We start from the raw sequence: 21157 nt of genomic DNA on the forward strand, positions 1-21157 counted from the left end.
CGGGCCTTTTGCGGGTCTGGACACATACGGATCAGCCTGAGCTTTGTCTTTGCAACCCAATTCCCTGGCGTCACGGGTATGTCCGTGGCTCAGGCTTCCGTTTTTGCAGAGGCTGCCGAGCCCTTTGACTGAATACAGAAACGCCCACGAACACTTCCTACTTCTGAGAGGCCTGCCTTTCACTTTAGCGTCCGAGTCCTATAGGCTGAACAGACTTGCGCGGCACGCTGATTGGAAGGGGCGGCTGCCCATCAAGCATTTATTTCTCTCCTCTCTACCCCACCTTACCCCACCCATGCCTTTCTTGGTGCACAAGGGAGGGGGAAGGTGCCTCAATTCTAGAGGAGTACGTTTGTTGGGGTCCGGCACAGGTATCCATTAGGACGTGGGCTGCAAGAGTCCTCGAGAGAGGAGTATAATAGGTCCAAACCTTCTATTGGGTCCGGAAAGATGTCAGTCAAGTGATGGGCGGGTACAAACGCAAGACAACGCGCAGTACTGGCCGAAGTACTACTCGGGGCAGGGTGGGAGGGATGACAGCTGGGAAAGCCGGTTTCTCTCGATTGGGCCAGAAATGAGGAGGCCCCGCCCCCTGCACTCCGGGATTGGCTAAAGCGAGCCGCGCCTCCCTCACGCCAACAGCTATCCATACAAGCAGTGGGCCTCGCTCGCCGCTGTTGGCAGCTGTAGCCAGTTCCGTGGAAAGGCGTTCAGAGGGGGCTCAGTGGGTTCCCGATCAGATCCGTCGTAGACCAGGGAGTGGCCCGCGACATTTCAACTGTGAGGGAACGCCCGTAGGCTGCGGGAGAGGGGCGCCGCGGGAGCGAATGAAGCTCCGCAACCGGAAGTGTCTTCTGGGAGGTGTCGCACCCGGAAGTGTGGCAAATCACCAGCCGCACCCGGAAGTGTGATGCTACCGCCGCTACGGGGAAGTAATGGTATCCGGCGAATTGAGATACGGTGTTAAAACAGGTGTTCTTGTGTCTTCTTTTCTTGAGCCCGATAGAGTCCTCTTTTTGGAAAGTGTTGGAGGGCACAAGTATTTGTTCATGTTTTTGAATGACTCATCCTGTTGAAGACGTGGGGAAACGAGCAGTGTCCAAGGGGACCTGACTCTATAAAGGTTTTTAAGAAGTTTCTTTTGCTGCTCGTCACCCTCGATTCCCCTCTCCCTCAGGGATGTGCAGATGGAGGCCGGAGGAGACACTGCTGCCCCAGCCCCTGGGGTCGTGGAAGACTTGGAGGACATGCGGATCCCCAGTGAGCAGACTGAAGACCATGGAGGGGTTCACCCTGGCCCGCCGGATCCAGAAGACGGGGGGCTGGAGGAAACAGGTATGTTCTCCCCTCTCTGGGGCCTTGGAAGGAATCCCTAAGGGTTGGCACTGGTGGGCTAGGGGTGGGGTGGGTTGAGTTGCGGGGAAAGGTCAATGGGAGACCAGTAAGGGATCTTTTGGAGTTCAGGGGGAAGTTGCTTAAACCATAGCCAGGTCAGTAGAAGATCACTGTGGACTCGTGTAGTTTAAATCACTGAGGAATGAAAAGGAAGTCATTGGATGTCAACAGATTTTCACTGGAGATTTGGTGTGAGTTTAGGTCATCAAGGAATCAAAAGGGGCTGTTGGGGTCAAAGAGGGTTATTGGGGATTTAGGATGTTTAGGTAAATGCATGAGCTAAAGAAAGCCAGTAGGGGCCAAGAAGACTATTTAGAAGTTAATGTCTCTGGGGATACGGAGTTAACACTGAGGTGGGAAAGGGGATCGGTGGGGTTCCCTGGGCACTCACAGTATTTATATCAGTGGTAGGTTGTCAGGAAGTCTTTAAGGAATCAAATGTGAGTGGATTTTAATGGTAATGGGGCAGGAATAAGTGAAATTATTTGAAGAGTCAGGGGATCAGTAGAAGAGTTTTTGAAGACTCAGATGTTAGTGGACACATAGAGGATGTGTAAAGGTGTTCACTGGGGGAATCAGTGGAAGTCACTGAGAAAAGGGGTCATTGGGGAGGATCATTGGACATAACTGAGAATAAATTGGGGGGGGGTCTTTGAGGACTTGGGAATTATTGGCAGGTAATGGCAGTTATTGAGAGGAGATGATTGGTATTTGAGGACATGGCGTGTCAGTGAATGTCAACGAGAAAATGAGAGAATAAGCAGTCAGTGAGATTTTATGGGAAAATTATAAAAACGTAGTTGCAAATGGATAATAATGATGGTCACTGGGAAAGGCAGCGGATGTTATAAAAATCTGTGTGTTAATGGATATTATGGTGATTATTTTGGGGAGGGGAGAGGATTTTGATGAGAATAAAGAAGTCAGGAGAGTCAGTGGATGTCTCAGGGAGGTCCTAGGGTAGTCATTGGTCATTGAGGGGTAGAGGAGCCATTTGGAGGTCCGTGTCAGCATGTAGGGGTCACTGGGGGACTGGTAGAGATTTGGTGGGTCCTTGGGAACATGGAGTTAATAGAGGTTACATAGGCAGATGATCCCTTTCAGGATCCGCGGCCAAGGACCAGCCACCCAGCCTGTCACCACTGCCCCAGTCAGAGGCCCCATCAAGCACCTGTCAGCTCTGGGGTCCTGGAGCCCCTGAGAGTAGTCCCATGGGTAGCCCTGAGAGTGGCTCCGGGGGCCAGGGAGGGGATCCCACCGATGAGGACTGGCGCAGCCAGCGGAAGCATGTGTTTGTGCTGAGCGAGGCTGGCAAGCCCATCTACTCACGGTACGGTAGTGTGGAGGCACTGTCAGCGACCATGGGTGTGATGACAGCCCTGGTGTCCTTCGTGCAGAGTGCAGGAGATGCCATCCGTGCCATCTACGCTGGTGAGCAAACACCTGGGAGGCAGAATGGGGGACAGTGACAGGGAACATGGCTGGCTGGAGGTTTGTCTAATATGCCATGGGTAGGTCTGTCTGTCTGTCTGCCTGAAGCACTATCCAGCCAGCCAGGGGTGAGTGAGCGTGTGTGGATGGCCAGCCATGGGTCTTTCTGTCGTGGTGGGTGGGAGGGTCCATCTCTTTGGGTTCTGAATTATTGACCCCCTGGCATCTTAGTGACTAGCTGGCTACTTTCTTGTTGCCTGGGAGCATGCCTGAGGGGGCTGTGTGGCTGTTGGGTGTCTTTCTGTTGTGCCAGTCCTTGCTCCGTGTCTCCCCACCCGTGCTCTGTGCTGTGTGTCTAACCTACCTGATCTCTTGGCTACCCCACGATGTCTCTGCGCATGTCTATACTCCCCCAGCTTACCCCAGTCTGGGTGACTGCGTGGACTCGGGACAAATGTGTGTGTGTTGGGGGGAGGGCAGAAGAGCCCTGCCTGTCCCCCTCTGGTCACTCCTGATCCATCTCTACCCACCCCTGGCCCACCCCTTCCCTCCCCCAGAGGACCACAAGCTGGTGTTCCTACAGCAGGGCCCACTGCTGCTGGTGGCCGTGTCACGGACTCCTCAGTCAGCAGCCCAGCTGCGAGGGGAGCTGCTAGCTGTGCACGCACAGATCGTGAGCACACTGACACGTGCGAGTGTCGCCCGCATCTTCGCTCACAAGCAGAACTACGACCTCCGCCGCCTGCTGGCCGGCTCAGAGCGCACACTGGACCGACTTCTGGACAGCGTGGAGCAAGATCCAGGTGCCCTGCTCCTAGGCGCCGTGCGCTGCGTGCCCCTCGCCCGCCCGATGCGGGAGGCGCTGGGTGCACTGCTCCGACGTTGCACAGCACCCGGCCTGGCCCTGTCGGTGCTGGCAGTTGGCGGTCGACTGATAACAGCAGCCCAGGAGCGGAATGTGCTGGCCGAGTGCCGGCTGGACCCAGCTGACCTGCAGTTGCTGCTCGACTGGGTGGGCGCACCAGCCTTTGCCGCAGGCGAGGCGTGGGCACCCGTGTGCCTGCCCCGCTTCAACCCCGATGGTTTCTTCTATGCCTATGTGGCCCGCCTGGATGCCATGCCTGTCTGTCTGCTGCTGCTGGGCACCCAGCGTGAAACCTTCCATGCCATGGCCGCCTGCCGGCGCCTGGTCGAGGATGGGATGCGTGCCCTCGGTGCCATGCGTGCCCTTGGGGAGGCTGTCAGCTTCTCTAATGCCCCATCAGGCAACGCCCCTGCCTACAGCGTGCAGGCTGTGGGGGCACCTGGCCTCCGGCACTTCCTCTATAAGCCGCTGGACATCCCTGACCACCACCGCCAGCTGCCCCAGTTTACCAGGTAGGCCCTGACCCTTTGGGCAACTGGCTAGGTGGAAAGGTTTGTCTAAACATTTTCAGCATCTCGTAGACATGACTCAGGAGAGACAGCGCGCCGTGCTCTAGAAAGAGGGAACAGAACAAGTCTCTGCCTGATGATGGAGGCTCAACCTCAGACCTAAAAGTATCCCCCTGTTCTAGTGGAGAGAAGGGCCCAGTACTCAGGGAGTCCCCTAATTTGATGGGGAAAGCTTGGCCTCCAATCACCGAAAATTCTCCAATCTAGTGGAGACGCTCAGCTCCCTGACTTATTTGGAATCCCTAGAGTGAGGAGATGGGGCAGCCAAGAAAGCCCTGGACTAACTGTGCCTTCCACCTCCCTCCGGCATGGCAGCCCTGAGCTAGAGGCCCCGTACAGCAGAGAGGAGGAGCGGCAGCGGCTGTCGGACCTGTACCACCGCCTGCACGCCCGCCTCCACAGCGCCTCCCGACCCCTGCGCCTCATTTACCACGTGGCTGAGAAGGAGACGCTGCTGGCCTGGGTGAGTTGGGCATGGCTCTCAGTGAGTTAATTCCCCACTTCAAGCCTCCCTTTTCTACACTGGGTCCCTTCCAGCTGTGGCACCTCCATTAAGCACACGAGGCCTCTACCTTGGCTATGCCTTGCCTGCATAGCCCCCTGCCTTGAGGGACATGCCTTGCCTGTCCCTCACACGTGTCTTTGAAACCCAGAACAACTAGTCACAGTGTCTGCAACCCTACACTAACCTCACTCTTAGCAACCCGTCCAGTCTCTGACTTTCAAGAGGCCCCATTAACAGCCATCTCTGTGCCTGCTGATTTATGCTCAGCCCCTCCTGTGTGTCTGGACGTACCCCATTAGCCACCAGCTCATTTTGACTCCGTGAGTCCCCAGCACTCTCTGAATGCTATGGGCTTGGTCCCATGCTGTGCTCTGTATCCTGGGGTATCCTCTCCTGGGGTCTCCCCTGGGTTCCAGCTCTCATTTTCTATGAGTTTGTTAAAGGTCAGCTACTCAGCGAGGCCAGTGAAGGTAACCTCAATGGAAATGGCACCTTCCCCCAGGCTCTGCCAGTTAGCACATATTTATTAAATAATTTACTGTTGTCTGTTGTGTATCAGGCATTGATCTAGGCTGATCATTATATTTTCAATTTTTTTTTAACTTTCATTTTCAAGTAATTTTGGATTTCAAAAGAAGTTGCAAAAATACTATAAAGAATTACTAGAAAGAGGTCCTTTACCTAGTTTCTCCAAAAGTTAATATCTTGTATAACTACTTAACAAACTTGAGAAATTAACATTGGTACAATAACGTCTAATCCACAGGTTTCATGCAGCTGTCACCAAGTGGCCCACTCATTCCTGTCACTGGTCCAGAATCCAGTCTAGGATCCCATGTCAGGTTGATTCATTGTGTCTCCGTAGTCTTGTTTATTGCAGAGCAGTTGCTCATTCTTTTTGGTCTCCCATGACCTTGGCACTTTTGTAGAGTACCAGCCAGGTAGCTTATAAAGTGTCCCTTAACTTGGGTTTTTCTAATGTATCATGAGTAAATCGAGGCCATGCATTTTTGGCAAGAGCACCCCGGAGTGGCGCTGTGCCCATCCTTGCATCATATCAGGAGGCAGAAGATGTCAGTATTTCCCACTGTTGATGCTGTCACCTTTGATCATGTAGTTACAGTGACATCTTCCACATATCTCCGGTATAAAGTTAGTATTTTTCCCATTTTCATTAGTAATACCTGTGGTGATTAAGTCAGTGTCCTGTTTTTCATTATACTTTTACCCACAAATTTGCCAGGTGGTGATTTTTCTAACTCCATCATTCTTTCTATCTTTATCGGTTGAGATTCTATCATAAGGAAGAACTTTTCTTTCTCCCATTGTTGAATTTTAATTTTATATCAGTATACTCTCGTGGGTTTTTCTTTAATTCAGTGGACTAAAATCCTTTATTTTGGTGTTCCAATTGTCTCTGATTTTACCAGGCTGGTCCTTGTGTCTCCTTGACACGTCCTTCCTACTGTGTGAGCACATCTTACTTGACATTCTTTGAACCTGTCCTGGACTCAGTCATTTTTCCAAGGACCCCTTGTACCTTTTAGTGGAGACTAGTATTTAAAAAGCAAGATATGGCAGGCTCAGGATTTTAAGTCAGGTGGTTAGGGGAGGCCTCCCCTAGGAGATGGCGTCTAAATGGAGAGGGGAGGTGGGGGCCATGCGGGTATCTGGAGGAAGATACACCTGACAGAGGGAAAGCACTGCAGAGGCCATGAGATGGGACTGAGCCTGGCTGTACTTGAGGAACAGCAAAGAAAGGCTAGAGTATCTGGAACAGAGAGTGAAAAGGAGAGCAATGGGACATGGCACAGAGAAGGTGTTGCTGACCTGGTAAGGTTGGGTCTAGCAGGCTGGTGTGAGGATTGAGCTCCTCTTTATATTATGCTCAGGCTGTAGATGCAAGCATGTGTGTGGAGCTTACAGCAGGATCTTGTATATAACAGTTACTCATGGAATGTTAAATATCATTGTTATTGTTATCCCTAGTCCACAGATGAGCAAACTGAGGTCCAGAGGGTACGTACACACACATACACACACATACACACAGCCAGCATCACCTAGTCGAAGCCAGTAGGTCCATCTGACCCCTCGGCCCAACAGAGAACCCATGGCCCACGGATGACACAATAATAAAAGCTTACCTCCCTCAGCCTAGTGTCCAGGCAGCAGCAGCTGGGATCTGGGGCTTGCTGCCGGTACATCTTCTAAGCTGCAGGAGGCAGACATGGGGCTGGGTCAGGAAAGACAGGATTGTCCATGGCCAGCTCTGGCCCATCTGACTCTGCCTCTTCCCAATTCCCCAGGTGACCTCCAAATTTGAGCTCTATACCTGCCTCAGCCCCCTGGTGACCAAGGCAGGTGCGATCTTGGTAGTGACCAAACTCCTGCGCTGGGTGAGGAAAGAGGAGGACCGGCTCTTCATTCGTTACCCACCCAAGTACTCCACGCCACCAGCCACCTCTGCGGACCAAGCTCCCCATAATGGCTTGTTCACTGGACTCTGAGGAACAGAGCTCTCAGACCGGGCAGTGCTTGGAGCAACCATGTTTGGTTTTTACCTTCTGTCTCCACCCTGGAAATGTGGGTGGGGGTGTGTCTCTAGCAGGTCATTGTCTCCCTGAGCAATGGGGCAAGATCTGAGGGCCTGCTGACAACAGAGAGATGGGTGGCAACAGCCAGGTGAGCAGGATGCTCTCCCAGCCACCTCATGCATCTCCACCTCTCGGGAAATCCTTAGGCCTCCCTCTGCCTTCCCTCTGCTTTACCTCTTCCATTTGGATGGTGTCCTGGCCTTTATCGGGGGCTGTCCCCTCCAAACGTGCTTTAGGGGTCTGCCTCCTCGATGGAACCTCAGCCCTGAGTGTCCAGGGCTGGCCTAGGGCTCTGGTGTGGCCCATCAGGGTTGTGGAATGGCAACGCAGGGCCAGCCTGTCCCTGGAACTGGCCTGAGAGTATTTTAAAGAAAAAACTGTTCATAAAAGGCCTAAAACCAACCCTTAAGAGGCCCTTCCTTCCGTTGCCCTTCATGTACTTCTGTTGATCTTTACCCTGCTCCAAATGACCCCCATCGATGCTGGCTGCTGCTAAGATCAGTAAGCAGGTGGCCTTGTGTCCACCTGTGTAACCCAGGGTGTGCAGCACGTGACTTCACACGGGCTGAGATCTAGCATTTTTACGTAGGAGGTACCCTTAGCTTCTAAGGCTCATTTTACTCATCCCTAAAACGGAGATAACTAATCTTCTCTCATAAACTCTTCAATGAAGATTTGTAAAGAAAAAGGGACTTGAACTCTTGTGTACCACCAAACAGCACACGCACATGGATCCCAGACCTACAACATGCACAACGCGAGCAACCCAAAGCCGGAGAGACAGCCCTGAAGTTTTGTCCGCGTGAGCACAGCCCGTACGTACCCTGACTGGCCAATAACCTGGCTCTGCCCTTGTTTGTCTAAAGTGGAGTACAGCCCTTCGTGGTTGTACGCATGCGCGTCGTCAATCTGGTTCACCGGGTGTTCTGCGCTTGCCCAGAGTGGACACGTGACTCTTCCAGTGTGGTCAACTGATGGCGCGAGCGTGGTCTGCACGCATGCGCACTGTAGGGCCGTCTACCCTCACCTGTGGTTTCTTTTTAGCCAATCATCGTGTAAGGAGCATGCGCAAGCCCCACGTTGGAATAATGGCGGGGAAGTTGGAGCCTTTGAGCGTGGAGTCGCCAGAAGCCACCGAGGAGGCTGAAGGTAGTAAGGGCAAGCGGCCTGCAATTCTCTCCGGACCAGGGTAGAAAGGTGGAAGGATTCCAACTATTACAATTATGAAACAATGATAGCAGTAGGTTTTTTTTTCTTTTTTAAGTGAAATTTTAAGCCTTTTGTAACTTTTAACCGTTCAACAAAATGGAGATAAATAACATGCACATTCTCATCACTTAGGTTAACTCTTGTCAACTTTATTGAATATATTGCTTATTTAAAAGTAAACAATAAATAGTTCAATATGCATCTCTTAAACAAAAGGGGGGAGGGATGTTCTTCACAAAAATCACCCTGCTGCAGTCACCCCTAAGAAAATTAGCAGTAATTCCCTGATATCATTTCCCATCCAGCCCACATCACACTTTGCATGGACTCTTAACTCTCCTAATATAAAATGGCCTCCCTCCAAGACAGTTTCTTTTCTCCAGGGTATTGACTTGAATAATAACACCTCAACCCCTGAGGGTGGGGATTTGGCCTAGAAAGAGCCTACTGGAAGTTGCAGTTCAGCCAAAAGAAAAAAAAAAATCTCCCAAGGCAATAATCCTCTGGTATGCCACTAGCATTTTTTCATAATAGAAGTTTTCAAAACGTACCAAAGTAGAGAAGATAGCATGATGAATGTCTGTACCCATCACTCTGGTTCAACAGTTGTCGACTTTTGCCCTCCTTTTATCTAACTCCCCTTTCTGCATACTCTTAATACTGCTATATTAATAAACATACTAGATTGCATTCTGCCAGACCCACCCATACAGACATCAAAAAAGTGATTATTGTTTATTGTCTGTCCTAGGATGTGAGCTCCATGAGAACAGAGACTATTTGCCACTGTTTCCCGGGCACCTAAAGCAGTCCCTGCTTGGCATATAATAGGTGCTCAGTAATTCTTTAATGCGTGAATCATGAGATAACTTTAAAACAGCAAGTTCTTTTAGATTAGAGGCACTTGTGGCATTCAACAAAAGACAGATGGAAATAAGACAGATGCAAATAGATCCCATTTATTTAGCATATAATATAGCTGCTATTGTGATTTAAAAAAAAAAAAAACAACTTTTAGTATCAACCTTTCAAATTCCTCAAAATTGAAGTTATGATTAACATCACCAGCAAAGGAGAAAGTTGAAAAATGTATCAAGTTACAATTCCTAGCCCATCAAATTGGCTTTATAAAGGGAGGGATAATATCTTAACATTGATGAAACAGACTTTCTCTTGCTTCACAGGGAGAACGGGCCAGTAAAAGCTTTGCTAGATGCAGTTTGGCAGAGTATTTTTAGCATCTAAAATGCCATTCCACATCTGCAGTCATATCCTAGGTAATCGTAGGGGGATTCATGCATATAAGGACCAGGAATGGTCACCAGAGTGCTGGTGATAGAGACGAAACATAAGGAACAATCACAGAAATGGCTAAGTCGAGGTATATCCATGCACACTGTAGAATGTCTATACAATGGATTTTTTTAAGAGGCAAAAATAATTAAATTCAAACTTAATTTGAGCTAATTAAAATTAAATTTTAAATGGATAAGATCATTGTATATAGACATGGAATAAGCTGCAGAGGAGATCATATTTTTATTAGAGAAAAGCCATTTGGGATTGAAGCAATAAAGGAAAGGGGTATAGCCCTATGTGTGTTGCACAGAAGCTTTGTCTGGAGGCTAAAGGCCTAAGTGGTATCTGTGGACAAGGGACTTGGATTTTCGGGTGGTGCAGAAGTGGAGGTATTTTTTTGATTTTTTTTTTTTTTTTTTTTAGAAAAACGTAAGTTAGTACTATATAATTTTAAAATATAAGGGTAAAAGAGGAAAAATTCGAAGGCATCTGAGGATCTTATGTTAATATTGGATCAATATTAACATCCAGGTTTTGATGGTTATACTGCAGTTACCTGGTAGATTGCAGTTACCTGGTAGGATATATATCAGGTATATATCAAATATATACAGGTAGGATATATATCAGCTATATACTGCAGTTACCTGGTAGGATATATATGCTGGAATATTAAGGAGTAATGGGCCAAGATGTCTGCAATTTACGGTTCAGAACCACTCACAAATGGGGAATCTGGTACAAGGGAAAATGGGAGCATTGTGGCCTATTTCTACAACTTTGTACATCTGAAATTATTTCAAAATAAAATGTTTAAAAGGGTGCTTATACTCAACGGGCTGTTTTCTTTTGTAACATGGACATTTTAAAAAATGTTTATCAAGGTGTCAGTTAGATTACTTAAAAGATTTACCTGTCACTCACTTTCGATGTTATTTCCTGACTGGCACTACAAAGCAGTGGAGAGCAAAAGCACAGATGGCACTTTTGCAGAAGTGGTCACAGAAGCCACCTGTAAAAGATGTGAGGACAGCCGGGGGAAACTGCACAGTGTGTGGGTATTGGGTGATGGTACATGATGAGTATTACTCTTGTCAGGCATGATTAGAGGATTGGGGTCATCTAAGAAAATGCCCTTAAGTAGTTGAGACTCTTAATGAAGTATCTGATGACAAAATGCCAAGAAGTCTGAGGCTTGCTTGAAAACACTTCAATACAGGAAAAATAGCTGAAGCAAATATGGGTGAACATTAATGAGTGTGAGATCTGGGCTATGAGTACATCACAGTTCATTATAGTATCCTTTCTACTTTCATGTGCATTTGAAAGTTTTCATAGTAAAGTATTAAAAAGAAACAATTGCAAACATTCCTGCCTATTGTTATTAAAATGGCTTTAATTGTTTTTATTTCCAAGTATTTAAGAATATTTTAAACATTAAAAGATCTCAAGAGGAAATATACCAACCTATTTTAAAGATTATTATTAATATATCTGGGGAAGGCAGTGAGATTTAAGGCCAAGAAGAAGACTCAGTTTGTGATGCTTTGTTATGACAGCCCAAGAACATGAATACAGATGATCATTGTCGCATTGTTTGCCACAACAAAATAAGGGCAACAACCTAAATATCCATCAGAGCAGTATCCATGATCCTGCTCTTAAATTATGGTATATCCATACAGTGGAACACCATGCAGCCACTAGAAAGAATATACAGATCACCAGCATACATTGTCAGATGAAAAATACAAGCTGTGGAGCATCATATATGACATGCTGCCATGTATGTAAAAAAAAAGCGGGATGTATGTTTGTATATGAACTGAATTGTCCCCATGTACCCACAAATAGCTTGGAATGCCAGTGGCCTTTGAGGAGGGGAATTGAGGAATTTAGGGTCTGAGAGAGATGGAGTTTTCACTGTATCCTATTGTGGGTAAACATTTGGTCATTAACGTTTTGGCTATCATGTGTTCTGTGAGCTGTTTTTCATTTTCTCTGCCCAGTTTTCCTTGGAAAGTAGTGGGTCACTGGCATTTGATCTTCTATCATTGATTTCAAGAGTTTAAGGTGTTTTTAACATGTTAATATTTTCCTGGGGGTCTTTTGGTGGTGGTGCCATTTGAATGTTAAAAGTAGCATGGGCTCATGTTAAAATATATAGAGAAGTTTACGTGGTGAAATTGTGTTTGTTTGAATCAGGATCCAAATAGGGTCTATGCATTGCAATTGGTTGATATATGTCTCAGGACTTTTCTAGTCTATAGGATTTTCCCTCTCCCTCGTCTTTTTTTTGTTTTGTTTTTTTTGTTTTTTTTTGTTTTTGGCAGTCTGTTCATTGAAGAAACCAGGCTTTTGTATGGAGTTTCCCACAGCCTGCATGATGTTGATTGCATCCCCAATGGTGTCATTTAACATGTTTGTCTGCCCTTTGTACTTTTTCTGAATTAGTATTTTAAACATGGAAGCCTGATGAGACTCCATTTTTTTGTTTTGTGTAGGAATTTTTGGACAAAAGTCTTTCATTGGTAGTGTTGTATTTTTCCCTTAAGTGGCTCATAATATTTAGTTGTTTTTTCTTGATGTTAGCAGCCATTTATAACTATTGCCTAGATCTATCAGTTTGTTAAGAATTTGTAGTTGATGAGCTATAATTATTTTAAAGAAATTCTTATGAAATCTCCCTGCCCTATTGCATTGGTTCGAACTTCATAATGATCTTGAATGGTAGCAACAGCAAAAATGTTTCTCCTTCTCTCACCCCAGAGTTTCATTAAGGGGATGTCTGTGGTATCTTTTGACCTCTCAGGGATAAGCTGACCCTTCGGGGTCCTGATTCATCCAGCACACACCGCAAACCTCAGGGACAAGGTACAGGGTTTCTGCAGGGGCCCTGCTCTGGCTGGAAACCTGTGCCTCCGCCCATTTTCAGCCCCGGCCCAGGCATGTCTGAAAAAGCCCACTGAAACGTCTTTACTCCCTTCTCAGTCCACTCTCACTGTCACTGGGTCCTGTAATTCTGGTTTTCATCTCCGCAGGGCAGGCCAAGTCTTCAGAGAAGACTGAAGACTTGCTGGCTATGGTGATAAAGCTGCAGAAAGGTCATGTGTCTTTTTGTGTCTGAGCCTTGGGTTACGGTTTCAAGCAAGACAGATGCGGTTCAAACTCACAACCTTCGGAAATTATCCACTGTACTTTTTCCCTCTTATGCAATTTAATTCTTTGAACCAAAAATACAGCCCCACAGCTCAAAATGCAAGAAGTTTATGGGATTGGAAAAACCTACCCCCTCCACACACATACACATCAGTTATCTGTTTCCCTAACCCACAGGCAGCAGCAACTCTTTTTCAATTCTTAAGTATCTTTGCAGAGAATTTTTTTTTTTTTTTTTTTTTTTTTTTTGAGACAGAGTCTCACTTTGTTGCCCTGGCTAGAGTGAGTGCCGTGGCATCAGCCTAGCGCACAGCAACCTCAAACTCCTGGGCTCAAGCAATCCTCCTGCCTCAGCCTCCCAAGTAGCTGGGACTACAGGCATGCACCACCATGCCCGGCTCATTTTTTCTATATATATTAGTTGGCCAATTAATTTCTTTCTATTTATAGTAGAGACAAGGTCTCACTCTTGCTCAGGCTAGTTTCGAACTCCTGACCTCAAGCAATCTGCCTGCCTCGGCCTCCCAGAGAGCTAGGATTACAGGCGTGAGCCACTGTGCCTGGCCTGCAGAGAATTTTTTAAAAATACATGTATGGGTATGTATTCTTTGTCCTCCCTTTTTATATACCAATGACAAGTGGCAATGCAGATGGCTTTGCACCTTACTTTGCTTTTTTTGAGGGAGATCTTTGAGCCACCTTGTATCTAGTACTCACATCAGGGCTGGGGCAGTGCTGGCCAGGTTTGAGGTTAGCCCTCTAGCCCATCCTTAGCTTAAAATACTGTAATCTATTGGTCTGTTCCAAACAATAGGGAATCCTCCCTTCCCCCACTCTGTGGGGGGAGTGTGTCACAAACGAAGTGTGTTGGGATTGCTGTCTAGGCGAAAGTTAGATAGAGAAATTGCAGGAATGGAAGTGCATAGTGACCCACTGACCATCTCCAGTAAAACAAAGACCCCCCCAGAGAATTTCTGCCTGTTCAAATCAGCACCGTGGAGAGCACCACTCTCCTGGAAGTCACAGAAGCCATACTTTTGGTGACCTTGGAAAATCCAGGGCTGGAGGTTACTCCAAAGTGTCTTTGAGGTTGGCAGTGAGAGCCTGTAAGGGTTTGGACAGCTTTTTGCCCCAGCTCTGTGTTGTCAGCCTTGAAGCCAGAAAGGGATATGGAGAGGAAGCCTTCTCCATACCAAGCCCTGAAACAGGGACTGGGAGCAGTTAGAGGTGGTTCCTTTTAGGGACAAAGGGACAGTGATCTCCCTGTCCCTGGAGAACTTGCAAGCTTCCACCCACAACATGAAAGCAACATTTCCCCCATTTCTCAGATGAGGCCAGTACTAGAGTCCAGGTTGACAGAAGTAGCATCCAGTCCTGCCTGGCTTTTGACAGAGTGGGGCAGGTGGGAGGTTTTCATTGGCTCCCACCACACTCAGAATTGCCTCTGGAAGCTTCCACCATGGCCCAAGAAGCCCTGAGTGGTCTCGCGTCCCACTTTCCCCACCTCCTTTCCTACAACTCACCGCTTGCTCATTGTACTGAGCCGCACCAGCCCCTCGCCGTCACTTGGGACGCGTGCCTCACCCACTCCCGCTGCAGGGCATGTGCACTTGTTCGCTCTGCCTGGAACAATCCCCCCGCCATACTCCCCACCCCGCAGAACTGCAGGGCCCGCTTCCCGCACCTGATTTGGAGCCTTTCCATGTCTCAAGAGACACCTTTTACCCTTTTGCTGTCCCACACCTTGCCTCACTTAATTCCTCTTCACAGCAGTCACTGTCATATATCTTTGGTCAGTGTCCAGCTCCCCCAGCTAGAATGCCAGCCTTGCAAGGGCCTCTTTCAGAGCCCAGCATACAGCAGGTGCTCAGTGTATGCCTGCTGATTGATAGCAGCAGAGACACAGTGCCAGCACCCAGCCCTCCTTGGACAGCCAGGCTTCTGTCTTCCTAGCTCATTCTTTCTTCCTTCCTTTCTTCAGAGGGAAGCCTGGAGCCACAGATCGAGGACCTGATTAACCGGATTAATGAGATTCAGCAAGGTAAACTCGGGGGCATAGACTGGCCAGCCGGGGCCAGCAGAGAGCGCCTGGACTTCGAATGCCTTCATTTCCTCACCTACAAAGTCTAGGCCCCTCCAGTGTGGTTTGAAGATGAATGTGCAATGTCACAGTTTGTGCAGTGTCACAATTGCAAAAGAACAGCAAAACCAGAGACCGCACTCACATAGTGTCTTTTTCCCTTCTTTGGCCCAGTGAAGAAGAAATCAAGCGAGGAACTGGGAGAGACCCAAGCTCTCTGGGAGGCCCTCCATAGGGAATTAGACTCCTGTAAGTGAGGCTAAAAGAGGGACCCAGAGATCCCATGACCACTGCTTATGTTCTTGTGCCTACCCCAGGGCCTTTGCACAGGCTATTCCCTTGCCTACAGTGCCATTAGCCCACACAATCTGGTTTGCCCCTTGCTATCTCATGTCATCTTCCAGCTCTCTAACTCATACTCTACCCTGACAGGCCTACCTGGATGGTCTCATCTAATTTTAGATTCCCAGCCTTTGTCACTCCCTGGCTTCATTTGTTTCTTCAGAATCTTTATTTCCACCTGACACCATGTATTTATTTCTTTATGTTCATCTGTCCCTTCAGTGCAAACCTTGTACATGCTTCAGTGCGTTCACTTCTTCAGCACTTACAGGGGATGTGAGGACAGAGGGGGAGAAGCTGGCACAGGGTGGTCCTCATGGGACATGGGTGCAGAGATGACAAGAAGATACCTCACTTCTCCTGGGGCTGTAACACCCCTCTGTGTGACTTTTCCCCTTGCATGAAGTTGCAGCGGGGATACAAGATGTGGCCCCTGGGGGCCGAAAGTGTCATTGTGTTTTTCAGTGAATGGAGAGCAAGTGCACCTAGAGGAGATCTTGAGCAAAAAGAAAGGTATTCATCGGTAGCTGTGTCTTCCTTATCCTTCCCCACCACCCCACAAAAGCCCGTGCTCCCCAGAGCAGCCAAGAGATCCCACCAAAACCTGAGTCAGGGTGCACCCCCCCTGCTCAAATCTCTCCCTTGGTTGCCACCTCGCCTGGGGTAAACACCCAAGTCCTCTCTTGCCCTCCAATGCCCGGCATGCCATGGGTTCATGACCTATGCCCAACACTGACTCTCTAAGAGCTCTCACAGGGCCCCCTGGTTCCTTCCCCACAGAGGCCCTGAGGATCCTCCAGCTGCAAGAGAAGACTAATGAGGCGCAGAGGTAAGAGGTCCCACCCCAGCTCTTCCCCACCTCAGTCCCCAGCCTAAAGGAGGAGGGAACAAGAGCTAGGGAAATGAATCTCGGACACACATTCCTCAGTTGCCCTTTCTGTGAAATAGAGCAGCCAGACAAACGACTTCTCTGATCATCTCTGATATTAGGTGGTGGTGTTAAGATTGATTCACTCATTTAATCATTTCTTGCTGATTTCTTTATCAAATAAATTCCATCCACTGGTGCTATTCACAGTCCTTTCCTGTTAGCCATCCAGCTCCTCTGCTGTCCACTCACTTATTTGTCCACTTATTTTAGGCCCCCTAGTCATCTATTTACCCACCTAGCCATCTGCCTGCACATCTAGCCACTCGCCCATTCATCCATTCATCCGTCCATTCATCTATTCAACCATGGCATCCAGCCAGACAGCCATCATGTCTCCAACCTTCCATCTCATCATCTTTCATTCATCCAACCATACCTTCATCCTCTGTCCATCCTTCCAGTCATCCATCTAGCCATTCATTTCTTCATCCATCCATCCATCCAGATATCTATCTATCCTTGTTGTAATCTTTCCTTCATTTCTCTATCCAACCACTATCCCTGCACTCATTATTTCTCTAACCTGCTATCATATCTCTCCAGCCAGCCACTCATTCATCCAATTAACTGTCTATCCAACCATCTATCCATTCATTTTTCCACCCCCTGAACCTTTACTTAGCACATTCATGTGACCAGAGGTCTCAGGTCCTGGTGTACCATGACTTTAATTGTGTGGAGAAACCTGATGATAGATAGTTAATGTATGTATATACCTAACTACACCACACACACTGCTGGTGAGCAATTATATTCATTTATTTACCTAATCCTGACAATTACAAGAGTTAAGGTCTAGTGGCATCCTCCCACTACTAACACAATTTTACATACGAGGAAACTGAGACCCAGAGAGGTTAAGTAACTTGCCCAGGGTCACAGTGGAGTAGCAGATCCAGGCTTCCAGCCCGGACTTGAGAGTCTGTGGTGCTAAACTACCACACCCCTCACGAAGCTGTCTTGGGAAGGCATGGCTTAATGGGGGCTGGGATGAACAAGGCGACGGCCTTGACAAAGGCCCATGAAGGTTCACGTTCAGCAGGGGAAAGGTGAATGCTGTGAACAGTTGTCCCGCCCCCCAGTCCTGCTGGAGGCAGTGGTGGGTCATGACTGAGGGTTGTCTTTCTCTTCCCACGAAGCACATGTTACAAGAGTCCGGGGAGCAAACTTTTGTCCATAACCCTCAGACCACAGGGAGGAATCTGGGTTCACTCCCAAGCCTGGGGCCTGCAGGGCCACTGGGTGGAGAGTGGGAGTGAGCTTGCATCAGGGAGAGTTTGTTGGAAGGAGGGTTGTTGGAACCAAGGCTTGCAGGGTAACACCCATGGAGTGGCTCCCAGCAGAGAGAGCACCAGGCAGGGATTCGGAGCCCTGTGCATGAGGAACCCCAGACATGGCTGGGCTTGGTGTTGGCCCTGGCATGTGTCCTCTCATCCCTGGGTGTCGGCCCCCAGGTTGGATGTCGAAGAACAGCTGCAGGACCTGATGGGCCAGCCCAAGGACCTCTGGGAATTCCACGTGAGCCATTATCATCGCCTTCAACCAGAGCCAGTCCTCCCCTGGCTTCCGTGTCTCCGCAACTGGCCCAGTGTCCACCCCGCTCAGGCCCAGTGCCATGGCATAGTCCTTCATTCCTTCCTTATTCTCACCTACTCAACCCCTTGGCTTTGACCTCAAATCTGCCCACTTCTCACCCTTTCCCCCAACCCAGCCACATCCAGCATCGCTTGCCCAGACTGTTGGAGTAGCCCTTGCTGGTCCCATTTTCCTTGTGGTCACCTAGAGTGTTGTGTTCACCCTTCAGTGGCAAATGGGACCCTGAGAAAGCCACGGTCAGGTCATTCCTTCATTCATCTATGGTTGACGGGTGCATCAGGCAGCATTCGAGGGCGGCAGAGACAGTAGTGGCCCAAAGGGACCAATCTTTGCTGTCCTAGCTGGTTGGGGGGAGGGGGAGGTGCACCCAGACTCTAACCAAGAAAATATGTGGGCAGATCATGAAATGTCAGTTGGGGGAGGCCTTAGAGCAGGTGCCATCTGCACGCAGATGTTAAGGAAGTGAGAGGTACACGGGGACACGGGTCTCCAGCCACAGCAGAAACTGCACATTTACTTAATAAATAGTTGAATGAATGAATGACCTAACGTAGGCGACGGTTTTGTGAGGGACAAAGGGAAAGGGGGCGGGCAGTGTGGCCAGCGAAGACAGGCGGACAGACGACCTCTTTGTCCTAGCAGGTGCTGGAGCGGCGACTGGCGCGAGAGATCCGTGCCCTGGAGAGGAGCAAGGAGCAGCTGCTCGCGGAGAGTGAGACTCGCGCTAGGGGGCCGGGCCGGGGCGGGGGCGGGGGCGGGGGCCGGCCACAGCGGGACTGGACCGGCCCTGACCTCCCGGCCGCCCGCAGGGAAGCTGGTGGGCGCCAAGCTGCAGGACGTGGAGCGGAGGCTGCGCTCGGGGCCCGAGGTCGAGGGCGCCCGGGCAAGGAAGGATGGGTGAGAGGCGGAAAGGAGGCCTGGGCGTGGAGGGGAGGGGCAAGGAGCAGGGCATGGGCCCGGGGTCCCCAACTCCGCTCCAACTGCCCTCGCCACGCCCCACCTTCACCCCCACCCTGTCCCGGCCTCTGCCTCTCTCTCATGGGGTCTCTCAGTGTGTGTCTTGGTGGCTTCCACCCAAGTCACCCTGAACCTCTGGACTCTCGCTCTCTTTTTCCTGCTCTCTCCTCTGCCCCCACTCTGCAGGCCGACAGCGGCGAGGCTGGGGAGCATCCCAGAGGCCGGGGATAGCAAGAGAGAGGTAGGGGGCCCGGGGAGCCGAGGAGAGGCGGGCAGAGACTGAGAAGAGGACTGGGCAGGATCCTTGGTGGTTCCCTGAGAGAGGGCTCCGCAGGGAGCAGCGTGTCCCCGAGGGTCGAGGGGCGGGAACACGGCAGAGGGAGCCCGGGTGGCAGCGGCGCAGGGGGCAGGTGCGAAGGTGCCCAAGAGAACCTGGCCCCGCACCTGACTCCTCGCTCCTGCAGGTGGGGCCTGAGCTCCCAAGCTCCTGCGACAAAGAGGACCTGGAGCTGCTCCCGGCTGGCCCTGACGCCCCCTAGGCTTGTAGGACCCACCTCTCCCGACCTGCCCTGAAGGCTTGCCAGGAAATAAAGGCGATGATTTCAGACTGTCCTCCCCCTGCTTGGCTGAGTCTGGGTCCCCGAGAGGGGGCGGGCTCAATGCCTGTTGGCGGGGAGGGGGGTGTCTAGGGCTCTCGGGGCGGGGCCTCAGCCGGACTCCGCCCACCTGTCGAGCAGCAGGTGCACAGCAGCTCCTCACTAAATGTTCCTGAGCAGCTCAATGAATAGGTGTGTCCAGTAGCCCCCTGGCAATGTGGCCGAGCCACGGCCTTGAACTACTTTATCAGTAAGGGCTAGAAGTAACGTCTTTAAAACCCAGAAGTAACGTCTTTTAAACCCAGAAAGATCCAGGTCCTGTGTGTCTCTGGTGGTCTCAAGAAAGCCCAGGCTCCCACTGGCTACTGCGCCCCCGTCACACGCTGGGCTCTGGCCCACGGCTGCCTCTCCACCCTTCCCAAACACTCCACACACGTGTCCCGTCAGCACCTTTGCCCTGCTGCGTCCTCGTCTGGGGTGTACATCCGCTGGGTCTCGGGGCTTTTGCACTCACTCATCTCAGGTCTGTTAAATATGTCAGCAGCTCAAGAGGGGCCAAGCTCACAAGGCGCCTTGCACCGGGCCGCTGCCATTACGGAGCACGCGCTGATAGAACAAACGTTGCTGACTGTCTGCTGTGGCCCAGGCACTGCTTAGGCCCTGGATTTTACACAGCCTGGTCAGGGAAGGTCTCACGGAGGAGGTGAGGGGGAGAGGTGAGGGAGCGGGCCTGCTGGGTGTCCAGGGAAAGGTGCGCCTGGAAGAGGGCAGGGCTCGTGCAGAGGCTGTGAGGAGAGACAGCACTTGGTTGTGTTTGAGGAGTGGTCTCTGGAGGCCATCAGGGGAGCAGAGTGACACCGCCCAGAGGAACAGGAGACAGCGACCAAGAGTTGCCAGGGCCCCAGTCTTGTTGTGCCTTATCTAACGTGTGTGGCATTCTGGCAAGGGGACCTGGCACACAGCAAATACTAAGTAAATGTTGTACATCACATGTTACTATTATAATGATTCATTATTATTTGCAGTGCCATTTATTATTCTCATTGCTATTCTTGTTATTCCCAATTTAGAGATGAGGAAAATTGAGGCAGTGAATGTGCACAGTGAGACCTCAGTAAATGTTGTGTCTCACAGTGGTTGCTGTTATGACCTCAAGTCCACAGAGGGGGCCCAGGGAGATTTAACCCCTGGGCCACTCCTCACACCCAGGTGTAGCTGACTCTGGGTCCCAGTTCCGATCCCCTGCACCGTCACCACCCATGTGCGTTAGGCCAGTCTCCAGCAATCTCTAAGGAACCTTAACATCTTCTTGATCATTTGTGTCACACAAATTGAGACAGTTTGGATACGGTGCTGACTTCTCACTTTCCATCTAGGACTCAAACCCTGGTTTCCCTGCTGCTCACTGACCAGGTGACCTCAGGCAAATGGCCTCATGTCTCCAAAACTCAACGACCAAATTTTGCAAAATGGTGATACCAACTGCACAGAACTTATTATAAACGTGGCCAACTCTTGACTCCTTCTGGAAACCTCCTTTGGGCCCTGGGACAAGTTAAACTGTCCCTCATGTGAATGCAGGACAGTACTGGACCTGGGCCAGGCTGTCTTAGCTAGAATCCCAGC

At 49.9% G+C, this 21157-nt stretch overlaps 2 protein-coding genes across 4 annotated transcripts; both read left to right on the plus strand.

Annotated features, from left to right (window-relative positions):
* Positions 1-302: 302 nt before the first annotated feature.
* Positions 303-8335, plus strand: MON1B (MON1 vesicular trafficking associated B). 2 transcript variants are annotated; one of them, XM_012772538.3, is made up of 6 exons: positions 303-972; positions 1178-1335; positions 2500-2826; positions 3384-4203; positions 4576-4723; positions 7075-8335. In XM_012772538.3, exons 2-6 carry the CDS (start codon positions 1188-1190, stop codon positions 7273-7275), a joined length of 1644 nt encoding a protein of 547 aa, XP_012627992.2. In that variant the 5' UTR covers positions 303-972; positions 1178-1187; the 3' UTR covers positions 7276-8335. The 2 variants fall into 2 exon arrangements, with proteins under 2 accessions (XP_012627992.2, XP_075851922.1); XM_075995807.1 differs by having other exon boundaries at positions 303-1335.
* Position 8336: 1 nt separating this feature from the next.
* Positions 8337-19530, plus strand: SYCE1L (synaptonemal complex central element protein 1 like). Of its 2 annotated transcripts, XM_075995808.1 has the most exons (11): positions 8337-8511; positions 12912-12974; positions 15011-15070; positions 15284-15358; positions 15917-15964; positions 16232-16280; positions 17837-17900; positions 18621-18690; positions 18788-18875; positions 19122-19176; positions 19400-19530. In XM_075995808.1, the coding sequence occupies exons 1-11, from the start codon at positions 8337-8339 to the stop codon at positions 19472-19474; spliced, it is 822 nt and encodes a 273-aa protein (XP_075851923.1). In that variant the 3' UTR covers positions 19475-19530. The 2 variants fall into 2 exon arrangements, with proteins under 2 accessions (XP_075851923.1, XP_075851924.1); XM_075995809.1 differs by lacking the exon at positions 12912-12974.
* The last annotated feature ends 1627 nt before the right edge of the window (positions 19531-21157 follow it).

Source organism: Microcebus murinus, chromosome 20 (genome assembly GCF_040939455.1).
Source record: "Microcebus murinus isolate Inina chromosome 20, M.murinus_Inina_mat1.0, whole genome shotgun sequence".
NCBI lineage: Eukaryota > Metazoa > Chordata > Mammalia > Primates > Cheirogaleidae > Microcebus > Microcebus murinus.